General features: G+C 53.7%; 1 protein-coding gene across 1 annotated transcript in view; it reads left to right on the top strand.

The window, feature by feature from the left end:
• The window catches only part of LOC142257479 (uncharacterized), a 345,860-nt gene that overhangs the window by 4,643 nt on the left and 318,485 nt on the right, over positions 1-22,732 (top strand). Inside the window, exons 2-3 of the mRNA XM_075329612.1 lie at positions 12,995-13,062; positions 14,272-14,448. Coding sequence (XP_075185727.1) covers positions 13,009-13,062; positions 14,272-14,448 — 231 coding nt within the window. The 5' untranslated portion in view covers positions 12,995-13,008. The remainder of the gene's footprint in view (positions 1-12,994; positions 13,063-14,271; positions 14,449-22,732) is intronic.

The raw sequence follows: 22,732 nt of genomic DNA, 5'->3' as shown, positions 1-22,732 counted from the left end.
TATACACACACACACACACAGACACTCACACATATACACACACACACACACACACACACACACACACACACATACACACACACATGCATACACACATACACACACACACATGCACACACACATACACACACACACACACAGCAGCTTCCACTAAACATTGAAGGAATGGAGACATGGCTATTATCAATGATTTTCTCTTTTTTATGCCAGAAAGAAAACCTTACAGGGTTAAATGAACATGTCAGGGGTCCATTGTTATCAGCAAACAAGCTGAGCCCCTCTCCTCCTACACATTACCATATGTGCCAGTCGAGGTCAGAAAACTTAACCCTAGCACATCATTCCCTGGTACTCAATTGTGCCCACTGAACTAAGGAAGAACCACTATGTGTGTATAGCTTTAAGTGTCAGCTCCTGCCCAGAGTTTGTGTTTACTTTACTCTTCTTATCTCCTGCTTCCCCCTGAAGCAGAGGAAAAAAAAAAAAAAAAGCGGCTCTTTATGGCTCGTTCACTTTGATGATTCGGCTCATATCGTTCACTTCAAAGAGCCGGCTCAAAGAATCGGCTCGTTCGCGAACGACACATCACTATCCCGGAGTGTGTGTGACCTGTGGGGGGCCATCACTGAGGGGTCCCGGAGTGTGTGTGACCTGTGGGGGGCCATCACTGAGGGGTCCCGGAGTGTGTGTGACCTGTGGGGGGTCATCACTGAGGGGTCCCGGAGTGTGTGTCACCTGTGGGGGGTCATCACTGAGGGGTCCTGGAGTGTGTGTGACCTGTGGGGGGTCATCACTGAGGGGTCCTGGAGTGTGTGTGACCTGTGGGGGGCCATCACTGAGGGGTCCCGGAGTGTGTGTGACCTGTGGGGGGTCATCACTGAGGGGTCCCGGAGTGTGTGTGACCTGTGGGGGGCCATCACTGAGGGGTCCCGGAGTGTGTGTGACCTGTGGGGGGTCATCACTGAGGGGTCCCGGAGTGTGTGTGACCTGTGGGGGGAGTGCGGCCATCACTGAGGGGTCCCGGAGTGTGTGTGACCTGTGGGGGGAGCGCGGCCATCACTGAGGGGTCCCGGAGTGTGTGTGACCTGTGGGGGGTCATCACTGAGGGGTCCCGGAGTGTGTGTCACCTGTGGGGGGTCATCACTGAGGGGTCCCGGAGTGTGTGTGACCTGTGGGGGGAGCGCGGCCATCACTGAGGGATCCCGGAGTGTGTGTGACCTGTGGGGGGTCATCACTGAGGGGTCCCGGAGTGTGTGTGACCTGTGGGGGGTCATCACTGAGGGGTCCCGGAGTGTGTGTGACCTGTGGGGGGTCATCACTGAGGGGTCCCGGAGTGTGTGTGACCTGTGGGGGGAGCGCGGCCATCACTGAGGGGTCCCGGAGTGTGTGTGACCTGTGGGGGGGTCATCACTGAGGGGTCCCGGAGTGTGTGTGACCTGTGGGGGGTCATCACTGAGGGGTCCCGGAGTGTGTGTGACCTGTGGGGGGCCATCACTGAGGGGTCCCGGAGTGTGTGTGACCTGTGGGGGGTCATCACTGAGGGGTCCCGGAGTGTGTGTGACCTGTGGGGGGCCATCACTGAGGGGTCCCGGAGTGTGTGTGACCTGTGGGGGGCCATCACTGAGGGGTCCCGGAGTGTGTGTGACCTGTGGGGGGTCATCACTGAGGGGTCCCGGGGTGTGTGTCACCTGTGGGGGGAGCGCGGCCATCACTGAGGGGTCCCGGAGTGTGTGTGACCTGTGGGGGGTCATCACTGAGGGGTCCCGGAGTGTGTGTGACCTGTGGGGGGCCATCACTGAGGGGTCCCGGAGTGTGTGTGACCTGTGGGGGGCCATCACTGAGGGGTCCCGGAGTGTGTGTGACCTGTGGGGGGTCATCACTGAGGGGTCCCGGAGTGTGTGTGACCTGTGGGGGGTCATCACTGAGGGGTCCCGGAGTGTGTGTGACCTGTGGGGGGTCATCACTGAGGGGTCCCGGAGTGTGTGTGACCTGTGGGGGGTCATCACTGAGGGGTCCCGGAGTGTGTGTGACCTGTGGGGGGTCATCACTGAGGGGTCCCGGAGTGTGTGACCTGTGGGGGGAGCGCGGCCATCACTGAGGGGTCCCGGAGTGTGTGTGACCTGTGGAGGGTCATCACTGAGGGGTCCCGGAGTGTGTGTGACCTGTGGGGGGACATCACTGAGGGGTCCCGGAGTGTGTGTGACCTGTGGGGGGACATCACTGAGGGGTCCCGGAGTGTGTGTGACCTGTGGGGGGACATCATTGAGGGGTCCCGGAGTGTGTGTGACCTGTGGGGGGACATCACTGAGGGGTCCCGGAGTGTGTGTGACCTGTGGGGGGGGCCATCACTGAGGGGTCCCGGAGTGTGTGTGACCTGTGGGGGGTCATCACTGAGGGGTCCCGGAGTGTGTGTGACCTGTGGGGGGTCATCACTGAGGGGTCCCGGAGTGTGTGTGACCTGTGGGGGGAGCGCGGCCATCACTGAGGGGTCCCGGAGTGTGTGTGACCTGTGGGGGGTCATCACTGAGGGGTCCCGGAGTGTGTGTGACCTGTGGGGGGACATCACTGAGGGGTCCCGGAGTGTGTGTGACCTGTGGGGGGGGCCATCACTGAGGGGTCCCGGAGTGTGTGTGACCTGTGGGGGGTCATCACTGAGGGGTCCCGGAGTGTGTGTGACCTGTGGGGGGTCATCACTGAGGGGTCCCGGAGTGTGTGTGACCTGTGGGGGGGGCCATCACTGAGGGGTCCCGGAGTGTGTGTGACCTGTGGGGGGGGCCATCACTGAGGGGTCCCGGAGTGTGTGTGACCTGTGGGGGGTCATCACTGAGGGGTCCCGGAGTGTGTGTGCCCTGTGGGGGGTCATCACTGAGGGGTCCCGGAGTGTGTGTGACCTGTGGGGGGTCATCACTGAGGGGTCCCGGAGTGTGTGTGACCTGTGGGGGGGGCCATCACTGAGGGGTCCCGGAGTGTGTGTGACCTGTGGGGGGCCATCACTGAGGGGTCCCGGAGTGTGTGTGACCTGTGGGGGGTCATCACTGAGGGGTCCCGGAGTGTGTGTGACCTGTGGGGGGCCATCACTGAGGGGTCCCGGAGTGTGTGTGACCTGTGGGGGGCCATCACTGAGGGGTCCCGGAGTGTGTGTGACCTGTGGGGGGTCATCACTGAGGGGTCCCGGAGTGTGTGTGACCTGTGGGGGGTCATCACTGAGGGGTCCCGGAGTGTGTGTGACCTGTGGGGGGCCATCACTGAGGGGTCCCGGAGTGTGTGTGACCTGTGGGGGGTCATCACTGAGGGGTCCCGGAGTGTGTGTGACCTGTGGGGGGTCATCACTGAGGGGTCCCGGAGTGTGTGTGACCTGTGGGGGGACATCATTGAGGGGTCCCGGAGTGTGTGTGACCTGTGGGGGGAGCGCGGCCATCACTGAGGGGTCCCGGAGTGTGTGTGACCTGTGGGGGGTCATCACTGAGGGGTCCCGGAATGTGTGTGACCTGTGGGGGGTCATCACTGAGGGGTCCCGGAATGTGTGTGACCTGTGGGGGGTCATCACTGAGGGGTCCCGGAGTGTGTGTGACCTGTGGGGGGGGCCATCACTGAGGGGTCCCGGAGTGTGTGTGACCTGTGGGGGGTCATCACTGAGGGGTCCCGGAGTGTGTGTGACCTGTGGGGGGGGCCATCACTGAGGGGTCCCGGAGTGTGTGTGACCAGTGGGGGGGGCCATCACTGAGGGGTCCCGGAGTGTGTGTGACCTGTGGGGGGGGCCATCACTGAGGGGTCCCGGAGTGTGTGTGACCTGTGGGGGGGGCCATCACTGAGGGGTCCCGGAGTGTGTGTGACCTGTGGGGGGGGCCATCACTGAGGGGTCCCGGAGTGTGTGTGACCTGTGGGGGGGGGGCCATCACTGAGGGGTCCCGGAGTGTGTGTGACCTGTGGGGGGGTCATCACTGAGGGGTCCCGGAGTGTGTGTGACCTGTGGGGGGAGCGCGGCCATCACTGAGGGATCCCGGAGTGTGTGTGACCTGTGGGGGGTCATCACTGAGGGGTCCCGGAGTGTGTGTGACCTGTGGGGGGTCATCACTGAGGGGTCCCGGAGTGTGTGTGACCTGTGGGGGGTCATCACTGAGGGGTCCCGGAGTGTGTGTGACCTGTGGGGGGCCATCACTGAGGGGTCCCGGAGTGTGTGTGACCTGTGGGGGGACATCACTGAGGGGTCCCGGAGTGTGTGTGACCTGTGGGGGGGTCATCACTGAGGGGTCCCGGAGTGTGTGTGACCTGTGGGGGGTCATCACTGAGGGGTCCCGGAGTGTGTGTGACCTGTGGGGGGCCATCACTGAGGGGTCCCGGAGTGTGTGTGACCTGTGGGGGGTCATCACTGAGGGGTCCCGGAGTGTGTGTGACCTGTGGGGGGCCATCACTGAGGGGTCCCGGAGTGTGTGTGACCTGTGGGGGGCCATCACTGAGGGGTCCCGGAGTGTGTGTGACCTGTGGGGGGTCATCACTGAGGGGTCCCGGGGTGTGTGTCACCTGTGGGGGGAGCGCGGCCATCACTGAGGGGTCCCGGAGTGTGTGTGACCTGTGGGGGGTCATCACTGAGGGGTCCCGGAGTGTGTGTGACCTGTGGGGGGCCATCACTGAGGGGTCCCGGAGTGTGTGTGACCTGTGGGGGGCCATCACTGAGGGGTCCCGGAGTGTGTGTGACCTGTGGGGGGTCATCACTGAGGGGTCCCGGAGTGTGTGTGACCTGTGGGGGGTCATCACTGAGGGGTCCCGGAGTGTGTGTGACCTGTGGGGGGTCATCACTGAGGGGTCCCGGAGTGTGTGTGACCTGTGGGGGGTCATCACTGAGGGGTCCCGGAGTGTGTGTGACCTGTGGGGGGTCATCACTGAGGGGTCCCGGAGTGTGTGACCTGTGGGGGGAGCGCGGCCATCACTGAGGGGTCCCGGAGTGTGTGTGACCTGTGGAGGGTCATCACTGAGGGGTCCCGGAGTGTGTGTGACCTGTGGGGGGACATCACTGAGGGGTCCCGGAGTGTGTGTGACCTGTGGGGGGACATCACTGAGGGGTCCCGGAGTGTGTGTGACCTGTGGGGGGACATCATTGAGGGGTCCCGGAGTGTGTGTGACCTGTGGGGGGACATCACTGAGGGGTCCCGGAGTGTGTGTGACCTGTGGGGGGGGCCATCACTGAGGGGTCCCGGAGTGTGTGTGACCTGTGGGGGATCATCACTGAGGGGTCCCGGAGTGTGTGTGACCTGTGGGGGGTCATCACTGAGGGGTCCCGGAGTGTGTGTGACCTGTGGGGGGAGCGCGGCCATCACTGAGGGGTCCCGGAGTGTGTGTGACCTGTGGGGGGTCATCACTGAGGGGTCCCGGAGTGTGTGTGACCTGTGGGGGGACATCACTGAGGGGTCCCGGAGTGTGTGTGACCTGTGGGGGGGGCCATCACTGAGGGGTCCCGGAGTGTGTGTGACCTGTGGGGGGTCATCACTGAGGGGTCCCGGAGTGTGTGTGACCTGTGGGGGGTCATCACTGAGGGGTCCCGGAGTGTGTGTGACCTGTGGGGGGGGCCATCACTGAGGGGTCCCGGAGTGTGTGTGACCTGTGGGGGGGGCCATCACTGAGGGGTCCCGGAGTGTGTGTGACCTGTGGGGGGTCATCACTGAGGGGTCCCGGAGTGTGTGTGCCCTGTGGGGGGTCATCACTGAGGGGTCCCGGAGTGTGTGTGACCTGTGGGGGGTCATCACTGAGGGGTCCCGGAGTGTGTGTGACCTGTGGGGGGGGCCATCACTGAGGGGTCCCGGAGTGTGTGTGACCTGTGGGGGGCCATCACTGAGGGGTCCCGGAGTGTGTGTGACCTGTGGGGGGTCATCACTGAGGGGTCCCGGAGTGTGTGTGACCTGTGGGGGGCCATCACTGAGGGGTCCCGGAGTGTGTGTGACCTGTGGGGGGCCATCACTGAGGGGTCCCGGAGTGTGTGTGACCTGTGGGGGGTCATCACTGAGGGGTCCCGGAGTGTGTGTGACCTGTGGGGGGTCATCACTGAGGGGTCCCGGAGTGTGTGTGACCTGTGGGGGGCCATCACTGAGGGGTCCCGGAGTGTGTGTGACCTGTGGGGGGTCATCACTGAGGGGTCCCGGAGTGTGTGTGACCTGTGGGGGGTCATCACTGAGGGGTCCCGGAGTGTGTGTGACCTGTGGGGGGTCATCACTGAGGGGTCCCGGAGTGTGTGTGACCTGTGGGGGGCCATCACTGAGGGGTCCCGGAGTGTGTGTGACCTGTGGGGGGTCATCACTGAGGGGTCCCGGAGTGTGTGTGACCTGTGGGGGGCCATCACTGAGGGGTCCCGGAGTGTGTGTGACCTGTGGGGGGACATCATTGAGGGGTCCCGGAGTGTGTGTGACCTGTGGGGGGAGCGCGGCCATCACTGAGGGGTCCCGGAGTGTGTGTGACCTGTGGGGGGTCATCACTGAGGGGTCCCGGAATGTGTGTGACCTGTGGGGGGTCATCACTGAGGGGTCCCGGAATGTGTGTGACCTGTGGGGGGTCATCACTGAGGGGTCCCGGAGTGTGTGTGACCTGTGGGGGGTCATCACTGAGGGGTCCCGGAGTGTGTGTGACCTGTGGGGGGGGCCATCACTGAGGGGTCCCGGAGTGTGTGTGACCAGTGGGGGGGGCCATCACTGAGGGGTCCCGGAGTGTGTGTGACCTGTGGGGGGGGCCATCACTGAGGGGTCCCGGAGTGTGTGTGACCTGTGGGGGGGGCCATCACTGAGGGGTCCCGGAGTGTGTGTGACCTGTGGGGGGGGCCATCACTGAGGGGTCCCGGAGTGTGTGTGACCTGTGGGGGGGGGGGCCATCACTGAGGGGTCCCGGAGTGTGTGTGACCTGTGGGGGGGTCATCACTGAGGGGTCCCGGAGTGTGTGTGACCTGTGGGGGGCCATCACTGAGGGGTCCCGGAGTGTGTGTGACCTGTGGGGGGCCATCACTGAGGGGTCCCGGAGTGTGTGTGACCTGTGGGGGGTCATCACTGAGGGGTCCCGGAGTGTGTGTGACCTGTGGGGGGCCATCACTGAGGGGTCCCGGAGTGTGTGTGACCTGTGGGGGGTCATCACTGAGGGGTCCCGGAGTGTGTGTGACCTGTGGGGGGTCATCACTGAGGGGTCCCGGAGTGTGTGTGACCTTCTCTGAGTCTGCGTCTGTTTTCCTCGTATTCGGAAGCTTTTGTGCAGGAATCGGACCCCGGGGATTTCATAACAAAACGTTATTTCCTCATTGTCACCAGTTTCATGGTATTCAGCATCTTCTCCTCACTGCGATACTCTCCACTATAAAGACCCACTATGGGGGGTGCAACGACAGACCCCGCACTACACATGAGGGAGAGAGCGACAGACCCCGCACTACACATGGGGGAGAGAGAGCGACAGACCCCGCACTACACATGGGGGAGAGAGAGCGACTGACCCCGCACTACACATGAGGGAGAGAGCGACAGACCCCGCACTACACAAGGGGGAGAGAGCGACAGACCCCGCACTACACATGGGGGAGAGAGCGCGACAGACCCCGCACTACACATGGGGGAGAGAGAGCAAAAGACCCCGCACTACACATGGGGGAGAGAGCGACAGACCCCGCACTACACATGGGGGAGAGAGAGAGCGACAGACCCCGCACTACACATGAGGAGAGAGAGCGACAGACCCCGCACTACACATGGGGGAGAGAGCGACAGACCCCGCACTACACATGGGGGAGAGAGCGACAGACCCCTCACTACACATGGAGGAGAGAGTGCGACAGACCCCGGACTACACATGGGTAAGAGAGAGAGCGACAGACCCCGCACTACACATGGGGGAGAGAGAGCGACAGACCCCGCACTACACATGAGGGGGAGAGAGCGACAGACCCCGCACTACACATGGAGGAGAGAGAGCGACACCCCGCACTACACATGGGGGAGAGAGAGCGACAGACCCCGCACTACACATGAGGGAGAGAGAGCGACAGACCCCGCACTACACATGGGGGAGAGAGAGCGACAGACCCCGCACTACACATGAGGGAGAGAGAGCGACAGACCCCGCACTACACATGGGGGAGAGAGAGCGACAGACCCCGCACTACACATGGGGGAGAGAGAGCGACAGACCCCGCACTACACATGGGGGGGAGAGAGCGACAGACCCCGGACTACACATGGGGGAGAGAGAGCGACAGACCCCGCACTACACATGGGGGAGAGAGAGCGACAGACCCCGCACTACACATGGGGGAGAGAGAGCGACAGACCCCGCACTACACATGGGGGAGAGAGAGCGACAGACCCCGGACTACACATGGGTAAGAGAGAGAGCGACAGACCCCGCACTACACATGAGGGAGAGAGAGCGACAGACCCCGCACTACACATGGGGGAGAGAGAGCGACAGACCCCGCACTACACATGGGGGAGAGAGAGCGACAGACCCCGCACTACACATGGGGGAGAGAGAGCGACAGACCCCGCACTACACATGGAGGAGAGAGAGCGACAGACCCCGCACTACACATGGAGGAGAGAGTGACAGACCCCGCACTACACATGGAGGAGAGAGAGAGCGACAGACCCCGCACTACACATGGGGGAGAGAGAGCGACAGACCCCACACTACACATGGGGGAGAGAGAGCGACAGACCCCGCACTACACATGGGGGAGAGAGAGCGACAGACCCCGCACTACACATGGAGGAGAGAGAGCGACAGACCCCGCACTACACATGGAGGAGAGAGTGACAGACCCCGCACTACACATGGAGGAGAGAGAGCGACAGACCCCGCACTACACATGGGGGAGAGAGAGCGACAGACCCCGCACTACACATGGGGGGGAGAGAGCGACAGACCCCGCACTACACATGGGGGGAGAGAGCGACAGACCCCGCACTACACATGAGGGAGAGAGAGCGACAGACCCCGCACTACACATGAGGGAGAGAGCGACAGACCCCGCACTACACATGGGGGAGAGAGAGCGACAGACCCCGCACTACACATGGGGGGGAGAGAGCGACAGACCCCGCACTACACATGAGGGAGAGAGAGCGACAGACCCCGCACTACACATGGGGGAGAGAGAGAGACAGACCCTGCACTACACATGGAGGAGAGAGAGCGACAGACCCCGCACTACACATGAGGGAGAGAGCGACAGACCCCGCACTACACATGAGGAAGAGAGAGCGACAGACCCCGCACTACACATGAGGAAGAGAGAGCGACAGACCCCGCACTACACATGAGGGAGAGAGAGCGACAGACCCCGCACTACACATGAGGGAGAGAGAGCGACAGACCCCGCACTACACATGGGGGAGAGAGAGCGACAGACCCCGCACTACATATGAGGGAGGGAGAGAGCGACAGACCCCGCACTACACATGAGGGAGGGAGAGAGCGACAGACCCCGCACTACACATGAGGGAGAGAGAGCGACAGACCCCGCACTACACATGAGGGAGAGAGAGCGACAGACCCCGCACTACACATGAGGGAGAGAGAGCGACAGACCCCGCACTACACATGGGGGGGAGAGAGCGACAGACCCCGCACTACACATGGGGGAGAGAGAGCGACAGACCCCGCACTACACATGGGGGAGAGAGAGCGACAGACCCCGCACTACACATGAGGGAGAGAGAGCGACAGACCCCGCATTACACATGGGGGAGAGAGCGACAGACCCCGCACTACACATGAGGGAGAGAGAGTGACAGACCCCGCACTACACATGAGGGAGAGAGAGCGACAGACCCCGCACTACACATGAGGGAGAGAGAGCGACAGACCCCGCACTACACATGAGGGAGAGAGAGCGACAGACCCCGCACTACACATGAGGGAGAGAGAGCGACAGACCCCCGCACTACACATGGAGGAGAGAGAGCGACAGACCCCGCACTACACATGAGGGAGAGAGAGAGCGACAGACCCCCGCACTACACATGGAGGAGAGAGAGCGCGACAGACCCCGCACTACACATGGGGGAGAGAGCGACAGACCCCGCACTACACATGAGGGAGAGAGAGCGACAGACCCCGCACTACACATGAGGGAGAGAGAGCGACAGACCCCGCACTACACATGAGGGAGAGAGAGCGACAGACCCCGCACTACACATGAGGGAGAGAGTGACAGACCCCGCACTACACATGAGGGAGAGAGAGCGACAGACCCCGCACTACACATGGAGGAGAGAGAGCGACAGACCACGCACTACACATGGGGGAGAGAGAGCGACAGACCCCGCACTACACATGGAGGAGAGAGAGCGACAGACCCCGAACTACACATGGGGGAGAGAGAGCGACAGACCCCGCACTACACATGGGGGGGAGAGAGAGCGACAGATCCCGCACTACACATGGGGGGGAGAGAGAGCGACAGACCCCGCACTACACATGGGGGAGAGAGAGAGCGACAGACCCCGCACTACACATGGGGGAGAGAGAGCGACAGACCCGCACTACACATGGGGGGGAGAGAGAGCGACAGACCCCGCACTACACATGGGGGAGAGAGAGAGCGACAGACCCCGCACTACACATGGGGGAGAGAGAGAGCGACAGACCCCGCACTACACATGGGGGAGAGAGAGAGCGACAGACCCCGCACTACACATGGGGGAGAGAGAGAGCGACAGACCCCGCACTACACATGGGGGAGAGAGAGAGCGACAGACCCCGCACTACACATGGGGGAGAGAGAGAGTGACAGACCCCGCACTACACATGGGGGGGGAGGGAAACATGATTTATGATTAACTCCTTTAAAAACGGACAATTTTAGGACCATTAAAGCTCTGTGCGCACTAGAAAAGTGATTTTTCTCAAGAAAATTTCTTGAGAAACTTCTGGGAGTTGACGATTACCGCACCAAAACTGCGGGAAAAACGCATGCGAATTTTGCCGCGGTTTTTCCGCAGGTTGGTCCCTGTGGTTTTTTATGCTATAAATAATATAGATAATAGATAATCGATAGACAGATAATGGATAGAGGGAAAGATGGATAGATGAATAGATAGATAATAGATGAGAAAGACCTATATAATGTCCCATTACCCCCCCTGCATTTTCTAAGCTGGCACCCTTTAGTGACTTTCATGTGGCACTAAAGGGTGCTTAGCCTTGTATTTAGCCAAAAAATAAATAAATAGTTAAAAAAAAGACGTGAGGTCCTCCCATCTTTTGTAGCCAGCTAGGGTAAAGCAGACGGCTGCAGCCTGCAAACCACAGCTGGCAGCTTCACCTTGGCTGGTAATCCAAAACAGAGGGCACCCCACGCTTTTATTTTACATTAAATAATTTAAAACAAAAAAACATGGGGTCTCCCCACAAATTGGATCACCAGCCAAGGTAAAGCGGACAGCTGTGGTCTGGTATTCTCAGACTAGGGAGGTCCACTGTTATTGGACACTTCCCAGCCTAAAAATAGCAGGCCGCAGCCGTCCCAGAAGTGGCGCTTCCATTAGACGTGCCAATCCTGGCGCTTCATCCAAACTCATCCCGTTGCTCTGGTGCGGTGGCAAACGAGGTAATATATGGGGTTGATGCCAGATGTGTAATGTCACCTGGCATCAAGCCCTGGGGTTGGTGATGACAGGCGTCTATCAGATACCCGACATCACCAACCCAGTCAGTAAGAAATAAAAACTAGACAACAAAAAAAGTTTTATTTGAAAAACACACTCCTCAAAACATTCCCTCTTTCACCAATTTATTGACAAGAACAATCAAATCCGGGTCCGGCGTAATCCAATAAGGGGTCACACGGCGATCCACACCATAATCACTGTCCCAGTCAATGAAGAACAGAATGTTCTCCATTGGCTGGGAGAGTAATGCAGTGACCTGAGCTAACATCAATAGGTCAGCCCAGGTCACTGCAGGGGATGCCGTGCGCTGCCATCAGGAGGTTACATGAGATCATTACCTGCTGTGACTATCTCCTGCCTCCTCACAGCAGCGCTGTCACTGACTTCTATGCCCGCCGCGTTCTCAACAGTATCGCGAGAGCCCGTGACGTCACCGCTAGTGACAGTCTCGGGCCGCCCGCGAGAAGGGCATAGACTGCAGTGACAACGCTGACGTCAGGAGGCAGGAGATCGTCACAGCAGGTAATGATCTCACCTCCTGACAGCAGTGCTCGGCATCCCCGCGGCTGCACGCACTGCAGTGCGAGAGGCTGCTGATACTGCGGGCAGACATTGCTGTGCTGGCAGCCGCGGGTCTGGAGCGGGACACAGACTGCACGGGCACCTGGAGGTCACACGAAGTGCTTCTGTGCGGCGTCCACTGAGTGTGATGTGTGTGTGTCCCGCTCCAGCCCCGCTTCCTCTTCCTGTGATAATGACATCACTCCCCTGCAAACCGCAGGGCAGAGATGAGCATTACCGCAGGTAAATCACGGCTATACCGAGGCTATACCGCACATAATTTGCTATCTGCGGTATACCCCCGGTATTAAGCGATTATAGTACAGTGAATGGAGTGAAATACCGCAGCTACCTGCGGAAAAGAAGTGACTGCACATTTTCTCAAGAAATTTTCTCAAGAACATCTTCAGAAAGAATTTTCTTGAGAAAAAAACAGTGTGCGCACAGATATTTTTTTTTTTCCCATAGGTTTTGCTGGGAAATGTTTGCAGAAAGAATACAAACATTTCTCAAGAAATTTCTGCAGCAAAATCGCGGGTAAAAACGCAGTGTGCGCACAGGGCCTAAGAAAGTGTTGGAGTCGCCCGATCTACTGCACAGTCTCCTCAGATCAGATTCAGTCGGCGCCGAAAGAGGACGGAAGAAATCTACAGTTTATTACCTCCAATGATTTCCCCTTATTATCCTCACATATTTTGTGTTTTTAGTTGATTCTTTTTACATCGTTTCATCCTCATTACAATAAAGGATTCTCTCTATTTTATTTTTCTTGATTGACCCATAAATGATGAATAAAGACGAAGACAAAATTATGGAGAAGATATTCAGCCTGAATCTGGAGATAATCTTCCATCTTACTGGAGAGGTGAGAGGCTCTGATGTCATCACATTACATCATTATCTATGGGAATAACAGAGGATATGACCGGGGAGGTGAGAGGCTCTGATGTCACCACATTACATCATTATCTATGGGAATAACAGAGGATATGACCGGGGAGGGGAGAGGCTCTGATGTCATCACATTACATCATTATCTATGGGAATAACAGAGGATATGACCGGGGAGGTGAGAGGCTCTGATGTCACCACATTACATCATTATCTATGGGAATAACAGAGGATATGACCGGGGAGGTGAGAGGCTCTGATGTCATCACATTACATCATTATCTATGGGAATAACAGAGGATATGACCGGGGAGGTGAGAGGCTCTGATGTCATCACATTACATCATTATCTATGGGAATAACAGAGGATATGACCGGGGAGGTGAAAGGCTCTGATGTCATCACATTACATCATTATCTATGGGAATAACAGAGGATATGACCGGGGAGGTGAGAGGTTTTGATGTCATCACATTACATCATTATCTATGGGAATAACAGAGGATATGACCGGGGAGGTGAAAGGCTCTGATGTCATCACATTACATCATTATCTATGGGAATAACAGAGGATATGACCGGGGAGGTGAGAGGTTTTGATGTCATCACATTACATCATTATCTATGGGAATAACAGAGGATATGACCGGGGAGGTGAGAGGTTCTGATGTCATCACATTACATCATTATCTATGGGGATAACAGAGGATATGACCGGGGAGGTGAGAGGTTTTGATGTCATCACATTACATCATTATCTATGGGAATAACAGAGGATATGACCGGGGAGGTGAGAGGCTCTGATGTCATCACATTACATCATTATCTATGGGGATAACAGAGGATATGACCGGGGAGGTGAGAGGCTCTGATGTCATCACATTACATCATTATCTATGGGGATAACAGAGGATGTGACCGGGGAGGTGAGAGGTTCTGATGTCATCACATTACATCATTATCTATGGGGATAACAGAGGATATGACCGGGGAGGTGAGAGGTTCTGATGTCATCACATTACATCATTATCTATGGGAATAACAGAGGATATGACCGGGGAGGTGAGAGGCTCTGATGTCATCACATTACATCATTATCTATGGGGATAACAGAGGATATGACCGGGGAGGTGAGAGGCTCTGGAAATGTCTGTAGTGATATTATTAATGTCTCCACACTCAGGATTACATAGTAGTGAAGACCTCTAGTGATCACTGTCAGGCCCCTGTGTGTGAAGGACGGGGAGGATCCCTGAGCCCAATCCCGGGGCCTCCACCTCACCCCCGGATACATGAGGACATCAATGACCAGAAGATCCTGGAACTCACCAACAAGATGCTGGAGCTGCTGACTGGAGAGGTGACACTGCTGGGAATGCTGGGACATTATACAGGACAGCACTGGAGGATTCTGGGTGATGACGGTATCATTGTGTTGTCAGGTTCCTATAAGGTGTCAGGACGTCAGCGTCTATTTCTCCATGGAGGAGTGGGAGTATCTAGAAGAACACAAGGAACGGTACAAGGAGGTGATGATTGAGGAGCACCAGCCCCGCACATCACCAGGTAATAGACAGGACTGAATACACCCGGCCTATAATTATCTGTATGTAATAATGATGTCCGTCCTGTCTGTGTCTCCTGCAGGTCTCTCCAGTACGAGGACGACCCCAGAGAGATGTCCCGCTCCTCCTCCTCCTCCACAGGATCCTCAGGTAGATGGAGATCTCCCCTATGAGGTGTAGACGGCTGTGACCTCCTTGTGTTCAGTCTTGTTTTCTCCTCCAGTATTAGATGTTTTATACTTGTGTAATGAGAGCGGTGGAGACGGCAGGATCACAGCTGACCACAGGTATCACATACAAAATCTGTCGTCCAGCCAAAAATTGCTATTTCATCATCTAAGTGGAGATTGCAAATCCGTGGTCCAGCCCCATATTGACATTTCATCATGTAAATACTGATTATTATTTAGTGACAGGTGTGGGCGTCTGGTTGTGAAGCAGATGGTTAAAAGAGGGGAAAGATACAGTAAAGATGAGTAGTTAATCCCACGATTGTGGTGGAAGGGGGCATAGGCGTGGTGTTTGAGGTGTACGTGGGTTGGTGCTAATGTTCCTGCAAGCTCTATTATTATTTATTATTATAGTGCCATTAATTTCATGTCGCTTTACAAGTGAAAAAGTGTATACATAAAAACCAGTACAACAATCATTAACGGTACAAAACAGACTGTACAGGAGGAGAGGACCCTGCCCGTGAGGGATCACAGCCTACAGGGAAAGGGTGAGGGTACAATAGGTGAGGACAGAGCTGGTTGCACAGTGGTGTACTGGACTGAGGGTTATTGTAGGTTCTAGGCTTGTCGGAAGAAGTGGGTCATTAGGTTCCTCTTGAAGCTTTTCACGGTAGGAGGGAGTCTGATATGCTGGGGTAGAGCGTTCCAGAGTATGGGGGAGGCACGGGAGAAATCTTGTATGCGATTGTGGGAAGAGGAGATAAGAGAGGAGTAGAGAAGGAGATCTTGTGAGGATCTGAGGTTATATGCAGGTAGGTACTGGGAGAGTAGGTCACAGATGTAAGGAGGAGACAGGTTGTGGATGGCTTTGTAGGTCATGGTTAATGTTTTGAACTGGAGTCGTTGGGCAATGGGAAGCCAGTGGAGGGATTGGCAGAGTGGTGAGGCTGGGGAATAGCGAGGGGAGAGGTGGATCAAGCTGGCTGCAGAGTTCAGGATAGATTGGAGGGGTGCAAGAGTGTTGGAGGGGAGGCCAGAAAGCAGGAGGTTGCAGTAATCGAGGTAGGAGATGATAAGGGCATGTACTAATGTTTTTGCTGATTCTTGGTTAAGAAAGGTACAGATCCGGGAGATATTTTTGAGTTGTAGTCGGCATGAGGTGAAGAGGGCTTGGATGTGCAGCTTGAAGGATAGAGCAGAGTCGAGGGTTACTCCAAGGCAACGAGCTTGTGAGACTGGGGAGAGTGAGCAACCATCAAGTTTGATGGATAGGCTTGGTGGAGGAATAGATTGAGGAGGAGGAAAGACCATTAATTCTGTTTTGTCCATGTTAAGTTTTAGGAATCGCGCAGAAAAGAACGGTGAAATAGCAGAGAGACATTGTGGGATTTTGGTTAGTAGAGAGGTAATGTCAGGTCCAGAGAGGTAGATCTGCGTGTCATCAGCATAGAGATGATACTGAAAGCCTTGGGACTCTATGAGCTGTCCCAGACCGAAGGTGTAGATGGAGAACAGCAGGGGTCCAAGAACTGAACCTTGGGGAACACAAACGGATAGAGGGTGGGATGAGTTGGTGTGAGAATGGGAGACGCTGAAAGTTCAGTTGGTTAGGTATGAAGAGATCAAGATAGTGCCAAGTCTGTGATGCCCAGAGAGGAGAGAATCTGTAATAGGAGGGAGTGGTCTACTGTGTCGAAAGCAGAGGACAGATCCAGGAGGAGGAGGAGAAGGACAGAGCAGTGTCGCTTGGCTTTGGCAGTTAGTAGGTCATTGGTGACTTTAGTTAGGGCAGTTTTTGTAGAGGGATGCAGCCGGAAGCCAGATTATAGCTGGTCAAAGAGGGAGCAGGAGGAGAGGTATAAGGACAGCTCAAGATGGATATGCTGTTCCAGTAGTTTTGAGGCAAAAGGGATATGGGGCCGTAGCTAGACACAGAGGATGGGTCAAGAGAGGGCTTTTTAAGGATGGGTGTGATTGAAGCATATTTAAAGCATGAAGGGAATACACCAGTTTTTCCAAAGATTCCCAGACTCGAGGAGGAAAGCATCTGCACTGATGCCCAAAATCTTTGTCAATTGGAACCGGGCCCGGACAAAATTGTGCGCGAGCATGATCCAGACCCTCGCCAACAAACGTTATCCCCCGGGGGTGGAGGTGATGATGTTGAGACTTGGATTCCTGACGAGCACGCTTAATGTACTGTGCTGTGAAGGCAGGAAAAGGAGGAAGAATGACTCTCAGGGCGAGGAGTGGGACAACAGCGAGGATGATGATGAGGTTGTAGATCCCACTTGGTGTGAACCCAGAGACATGCAGCCAAGTAGCTCAGGAGAGGAGGAAGACGAGGAGGTTACATTGCTGCTTTCCGAGCAAATTCGTAGTAATGCAACCACACCAAGCGCTTCATTCTCAGCCAGAACCTGCGGGTATGCAGTTCGTAGGAGGGGTTGCATAGCCTGGGGGGATTTTTTTTTTGTTATTTGTTTTTTCAGATTGCAAAGAATGACCCAACTTTATCTGCCAACTTTGTTAAAAAAAACAAACGAATCAGTAGAGGCAGAAATTTCAATAATTTGACTACTACCTGAATGAAACTGCACATCCTCAACCTACATGAGTTATTCTGGGAATTTTACTGCACTAAAACACCTTGCTTACTACCGGCCACCACATCGACTCTGTCTGCGGCTTCTGCCTCCTCCATTACCGTGGCAAGTGTTCTCACACAGGTCTCCGGCCGCAGACCCTCCACCTGTGTTCCCGCTACAGTCAGGGTGAGTGAGAGCCTATCACCTGTTAGGGAAATAGACATGCCAGGTGCTTTTGACAGATGTCATACACAGAGCAAACCACATCTTTCTCAACCCACCATAACCTCTCCGCCTAGGTCTCCCTCACAGTCCATCAGTTTGTTGGCCACTGAAATGCTGCCTTTCCACCTTGTGGACAGAGTTGGTTTCTGAAAGTTGATGGCCATTGCAGTCCTCCAGTTGAAAATATTTCTCTAAAAAAGCTGTGGCAGAAACAGACCAGTGTGTCGCAGGAAACATTGCCTGTTCCCTGGAAAATCAGGGAACCGTCTGCCAGGGTACATTTCACCACTGACACCTGGATGAGCAAATATGGCCAGGGGCGTCACGTCTCGCTCACTGGGTGACTGGTGGCTGCTGGGGCAAGGGGCTGCTCCACAAGTCCTGGAATCTCCAAGGCTTGCAGGACAAACCTCTGTATCTATCACTTCCTCCACTGCTTCTGCCTCCTCCACCTCTTTTAGGGCCTCCACCTGCGCTCTCAACCTCTACCTTAATGTAACACGTGTTCCAACAGTTCAGAGAGCACCCTTCCTCCATACAGGGCTGCCAGGGCTCAACGCAGTCAGGCAGTGTGCAAGTTAAAATGCATTTGACAACACAGTCACTCAGCTGAAGAGTTGTGGACCGCTATCCAGGCCGAGTTTCAGCATTCACTGTCTCCACTAAACCTGGAGTCAGGGAAGGCAGTGTGCAATAATGGTGCAAACCTGGTGGCGTCCCTACACTGCACCGCTGCAACCTCACACATGTGCCCTGCATGGCTCATGTCCTCAATTTGGTTGTACAGCAATTTCTAGGCCATTATCCCAGCCTGGATGCGCTGCTGCAGAAGACACAGTCGCTGTGTGTTCACTTCTGCCATCCACACACCGTAGTTAATCGATTTGTATCGCAGCAGAGGTCTGTTGGCCTACCGGTTAACCGATTGATATGAGATGTGCCAACATGGTGGCATTCCACGCTGCATGTGTTGCAGTGACTTTGGCAACAGCAGTGAGCCCTGCGGCAGTAGGTCATGAGGCGTAGCCTGGGCCAACACAGTCCGGTCGTGGGGTAAATCATATTTGCAGAATGGGCACAGATGAAGGACCTCTGCATCCTTTTGTAGAGTTTAAAAATGGCTACTAAGATGGTTACCGCTGATGATGACGTCCTTCCCATCACTATTTTGGTGGTCTACATGCTGCAGCATACTTTGAATTGAACAATCCATAATGTGAGCCTCACACCATTATATGATGCAAAGGATCTGTATAATTAATGTCCAGAAACACACACACAATTAGCACTGGCCCATGCAGAGAATTGGAAACTACTAAAGTCTACCGCTCCAAATTAGCCCAAAGAATGATGGAAAACACACAATATATATATATTATTCAAAAAGGGGTTGATCCCTAAGGTCACACATAGTTAGTGACCGGGCCTGGTATCGGTTTGCATTAGTCACAGGCAGGGAAGCCATGCATAAAGGAGATTGAGAGCCCAAGATATATTAGCATGCGCCAGTAAAGAGCAAAGAAGCAGGGAGCACGTCAGTAAAGAAGGTCGTGGAGAGAGCCCCCCGCAATCCGCTGTATAGCAGCTTCATCAGGGGCAGCGGGAGCAGTGTGACAGCCGGTGATGGAGGAGTCTGCATGCAGCACATTCTCCAGCCTCTCCCCATTCAGTTTCATCACTTTCCCATCCATTTCAGCCTTTTCCTCAGGCTCCAGACCTCTTTGTTGGATCCAGCAGGAAATTACTCGCATTTCATATTGATTTGCATTGTACTCGCTATTCAGCACGAATATTACAAACTACTCGTTCACAGTATAGCGATTACAAATATTTTGGTCCTCGCTCATCTCTAGACGGTATTCCTCAATTACATCAAAGCTGAACCCAGATGTGGGGTACCATAGACAGAGTACACAAGTGGTCACAAAGGAAAGTGGGGAGGGGGTCGTGGAGGGGTCAATTAGAGATAGACGAGATTGACTCAAGCCGCAGAGGGAAGGGAGGACAGTTGTTGGGAAAGTTGAGTACGCTCCTCATAAATGCTTTTTTCTGATCACTTTACACTTTTAGTAGAATAGCTGAGGTGTGGATTACAGCCGATGTGTGCATTAAAGCAGATTACAGCGGGTGGGTGGATGGGTGGATTACAGCGGATGGTTGGATTTCAGCTGATATATTCTATTTGTTTCTAACTGAGATAATGAACTTTATCTTGGTTACTAGCTGTACTACCCGGCTTCGCCCGGGTTAATAACTGCTGTTAAAATAGAATGTATTAACAAAAATGTATTCTACACACAAAAGCCACAAAACAAATAGATAGAAATGTAATTATACTGTCTGTCTTCCCTTCTGTATATATCTCTGTGTCTCTCTGTCTCTTTCCCTGGCTGTCTCTTTCCCTGGCTGTCTCTTTCCCTGGCTGTCTCTTTCCCTGGCTGTCTCTTTCCCTGGCTGTCTCTTTCCCTGGCTGTCTCTTTCCCTGGCTGTCTCTTTCCCTGGCTGTCTCTTTCCCTGGCTGTCTCTGTCCCTGGCTGTCACTTTCCCTGGCTGTCACTTTCCCTGGCTGTCACTTTCCCTGGCTGTCACTTTCCCTGGCTGTCACTTTCCCTGGCTGTCTCTTTCCCTGTCAAGAAATAGCGTCTGGAACACCATTCGGAGTCTGAACTAGGTGCAAAAACCAAAACAAATCTACACTATATGGAGAGAAGGTATGCACACCAGTGACTATGTAAGGGGAATATATGAAAAGCAGAAACTGCTGTGTGAATACTGACATGAAAAATCCAATAGCTATATGTAAGGATGAAAATGTGAAAAATGGAATCTGCATTACTGCCATGAACATATGACTAAAGAGGAATTTAGCTATTGAATTGATCAAAGCAATAGAGCCCCAACACTACGCCAAAGTATTTCTCTACGTTGGGGTCCCTAGCTTGTGTGTGTCCTCTCATGCAGTTAAAAAACTTACCGTGTTGGGAAGCGGAGACCCAGGCTATATATGCATATAATGTGGACTGGCATGCGTTTGTAGACCCGGCCCCACCCACACCTATTGCCAGGCCACATTACACGCATATATAGCCTGGGTCTCAGCTTCCCAACACGGTAAGTTTTTTTTAACTGTGTTAGGTTGACCAGAGGGTCATTAACTTTTGCCAGTGATGACCTACTGCAGAGGGAGTCCTGGTAACCCCCCCCCCCCCTGCTTTTTTTCAGCTATGAGATACAGGCAGATGCTGATATACACATAAGAGCTGGAGATGTGCGGCTCCGAAAAAGAACTGTATTGATTTTGTTAACATACAGGGTTATACAAAAAACAATTAGGGCGTAGCTATATAACATACGTATTCATTAGTCTACATTCATCATAGGTGTGGATTACATGTACCCAGCAAGAGAAATAACATGATTACTTTTATTCCCAAAACAGTCTGCTTCCCATAACAAGGTGTTTTTCTCTCTAAGTCAAAATATTCTGTGTCCTTCAATTAGTCTCAAAGTCTGATATGTAAACAAGTCTGGTTGCGCTCTTGCAAAGGAGAATTAATTTTTATTATTTTTTAACCAGTGAAAAAGTTAACTCTTTCCTCACAACTGCATGAGAGAACACACTAGCTAGGGACCCCAATGTAGAGAAATACTTTGGCGTAGTGTTGGGGCTCTGTTGCATTGATCAGTTCAATAGCTAAATTTCTCTTTATTTATATGTTCATGGCAGTAATGCAGATTCCATGTTTCACATTTTCATTCTTACATATAGCTATTGGATTATTCACACAGCAGTTTCTGCTTTTCATATATTCCCCTTACATAGTCACTGGTGTGCATACCTTCTCTCCATATAGTGTCTCTTTGTCTGTGTCTGTCTCTTTGTGTCTGTCTCTTACCCTGTCTGTGTCTGTCTCTTTCCCTGGCTGCATTGTGACACGCCAACATTCCATATAAGGGCGTGGCTGCTCATTCTTCTGAAGTTCTGGCTGCGCTGTGGCTCCCAGCTCCATTCGCTATAATGGAGGCAGTTTTTTTTGGTGAATAACTGTAAAGCGTGGGGTTAAAATGTCTCCTCAAAACATAGCCTATGACGCTCTCGGGGTCCAGAAGTGTGAGTGTGCAAAATTTTGTGGCTGTAGCTGCGACTGTACAGATGCCAATCCCGGGGACACACACACACACACACACACTTTATATATTAGACTATATATTAGACTAGCTGTACTACCCGGCTTCGCCCGGGTTAATAACTGCTGTTAACAAAATAGAATGTATTAACAAAAATGTATTCTGCACACAAAAACCACAAAACAAATAGGAATGTAATTATTAAATTGTTGCCTATATTAACCAATCAGAGCTCTTATCTACTATTCAAGACAATTTCCTCTCTCAGATGGTAGGTGAACCGACCAGGGGAGATAATTTGCTAGATCTGGTCCTGTCAAATAGACCGGATACAATTTCAGATCTACAGGTCCGGGAGCACTTGGGCACCAGCGATCATAATATGGTAAGCTTCAACGTAATATTCAATAGAACATTTCAAAGGGGAAATGTTAAAACCTGGAATTTTAGGAAAGCTGATTTCAACAAATTAAGGGAAGAGCTTAAATGTGCAGATTGGGACAAAGTCATGGTAACTGGGGATACCGAACATAAATGGGGTAAGTTTAAGGATATACTACTAGAGTCCTGTAAAAAACGTATACCCTCTGGTAATAAAATGTCCAGGAATAAAAAGAAACCACTATGGATAAATAAGACTGTACAAAGTATAATAAAACAAAAACAAAGGGCATTTAAAATCTTAAAGGCTGAGAATACAGAAATAGCATTGCAGGAGTATAAAGATATCAATAGGAAATGTAAAAAAGAAATCAAACAAGCAAAATTAGCTACTGAAACAAAAATCGCCAATGACATTAAAATAAATCCCAAAATCTTTTATAAATACATTAATGCCAAAAGGAAAACAAAGGATAGTATCGGCCCCCTAAAATATAATAACAAGTTAGTTATAGAGGACAAACAAAAGACTGAGATATTAAATAGGATTTCTCATCTGTATTCACCAAGGAACTGACTGTACC

This window comes from Anomaloglossus baeobatrachus, chromosome 1 (assembly GCF_048569485.1).
Source record: "Anomaloglossus baeobatrachus isolate aAnoBae1 chromosome 1, aAnoBae1.hap1, whole genome shotgun sequence".
In the NCBI taxonomy this organism is placed as follows: Eukaryota; Metazoa; Chordata; class Amphibia; order Anura; family Aromobatidae; genus Anomaloglossus; species Anomaloglossus baeobatrachus.
Note: the sequence above shows the minus strand (reverse complement) of the source record. Positions and strands in the feature narration are given on the sequence as shown.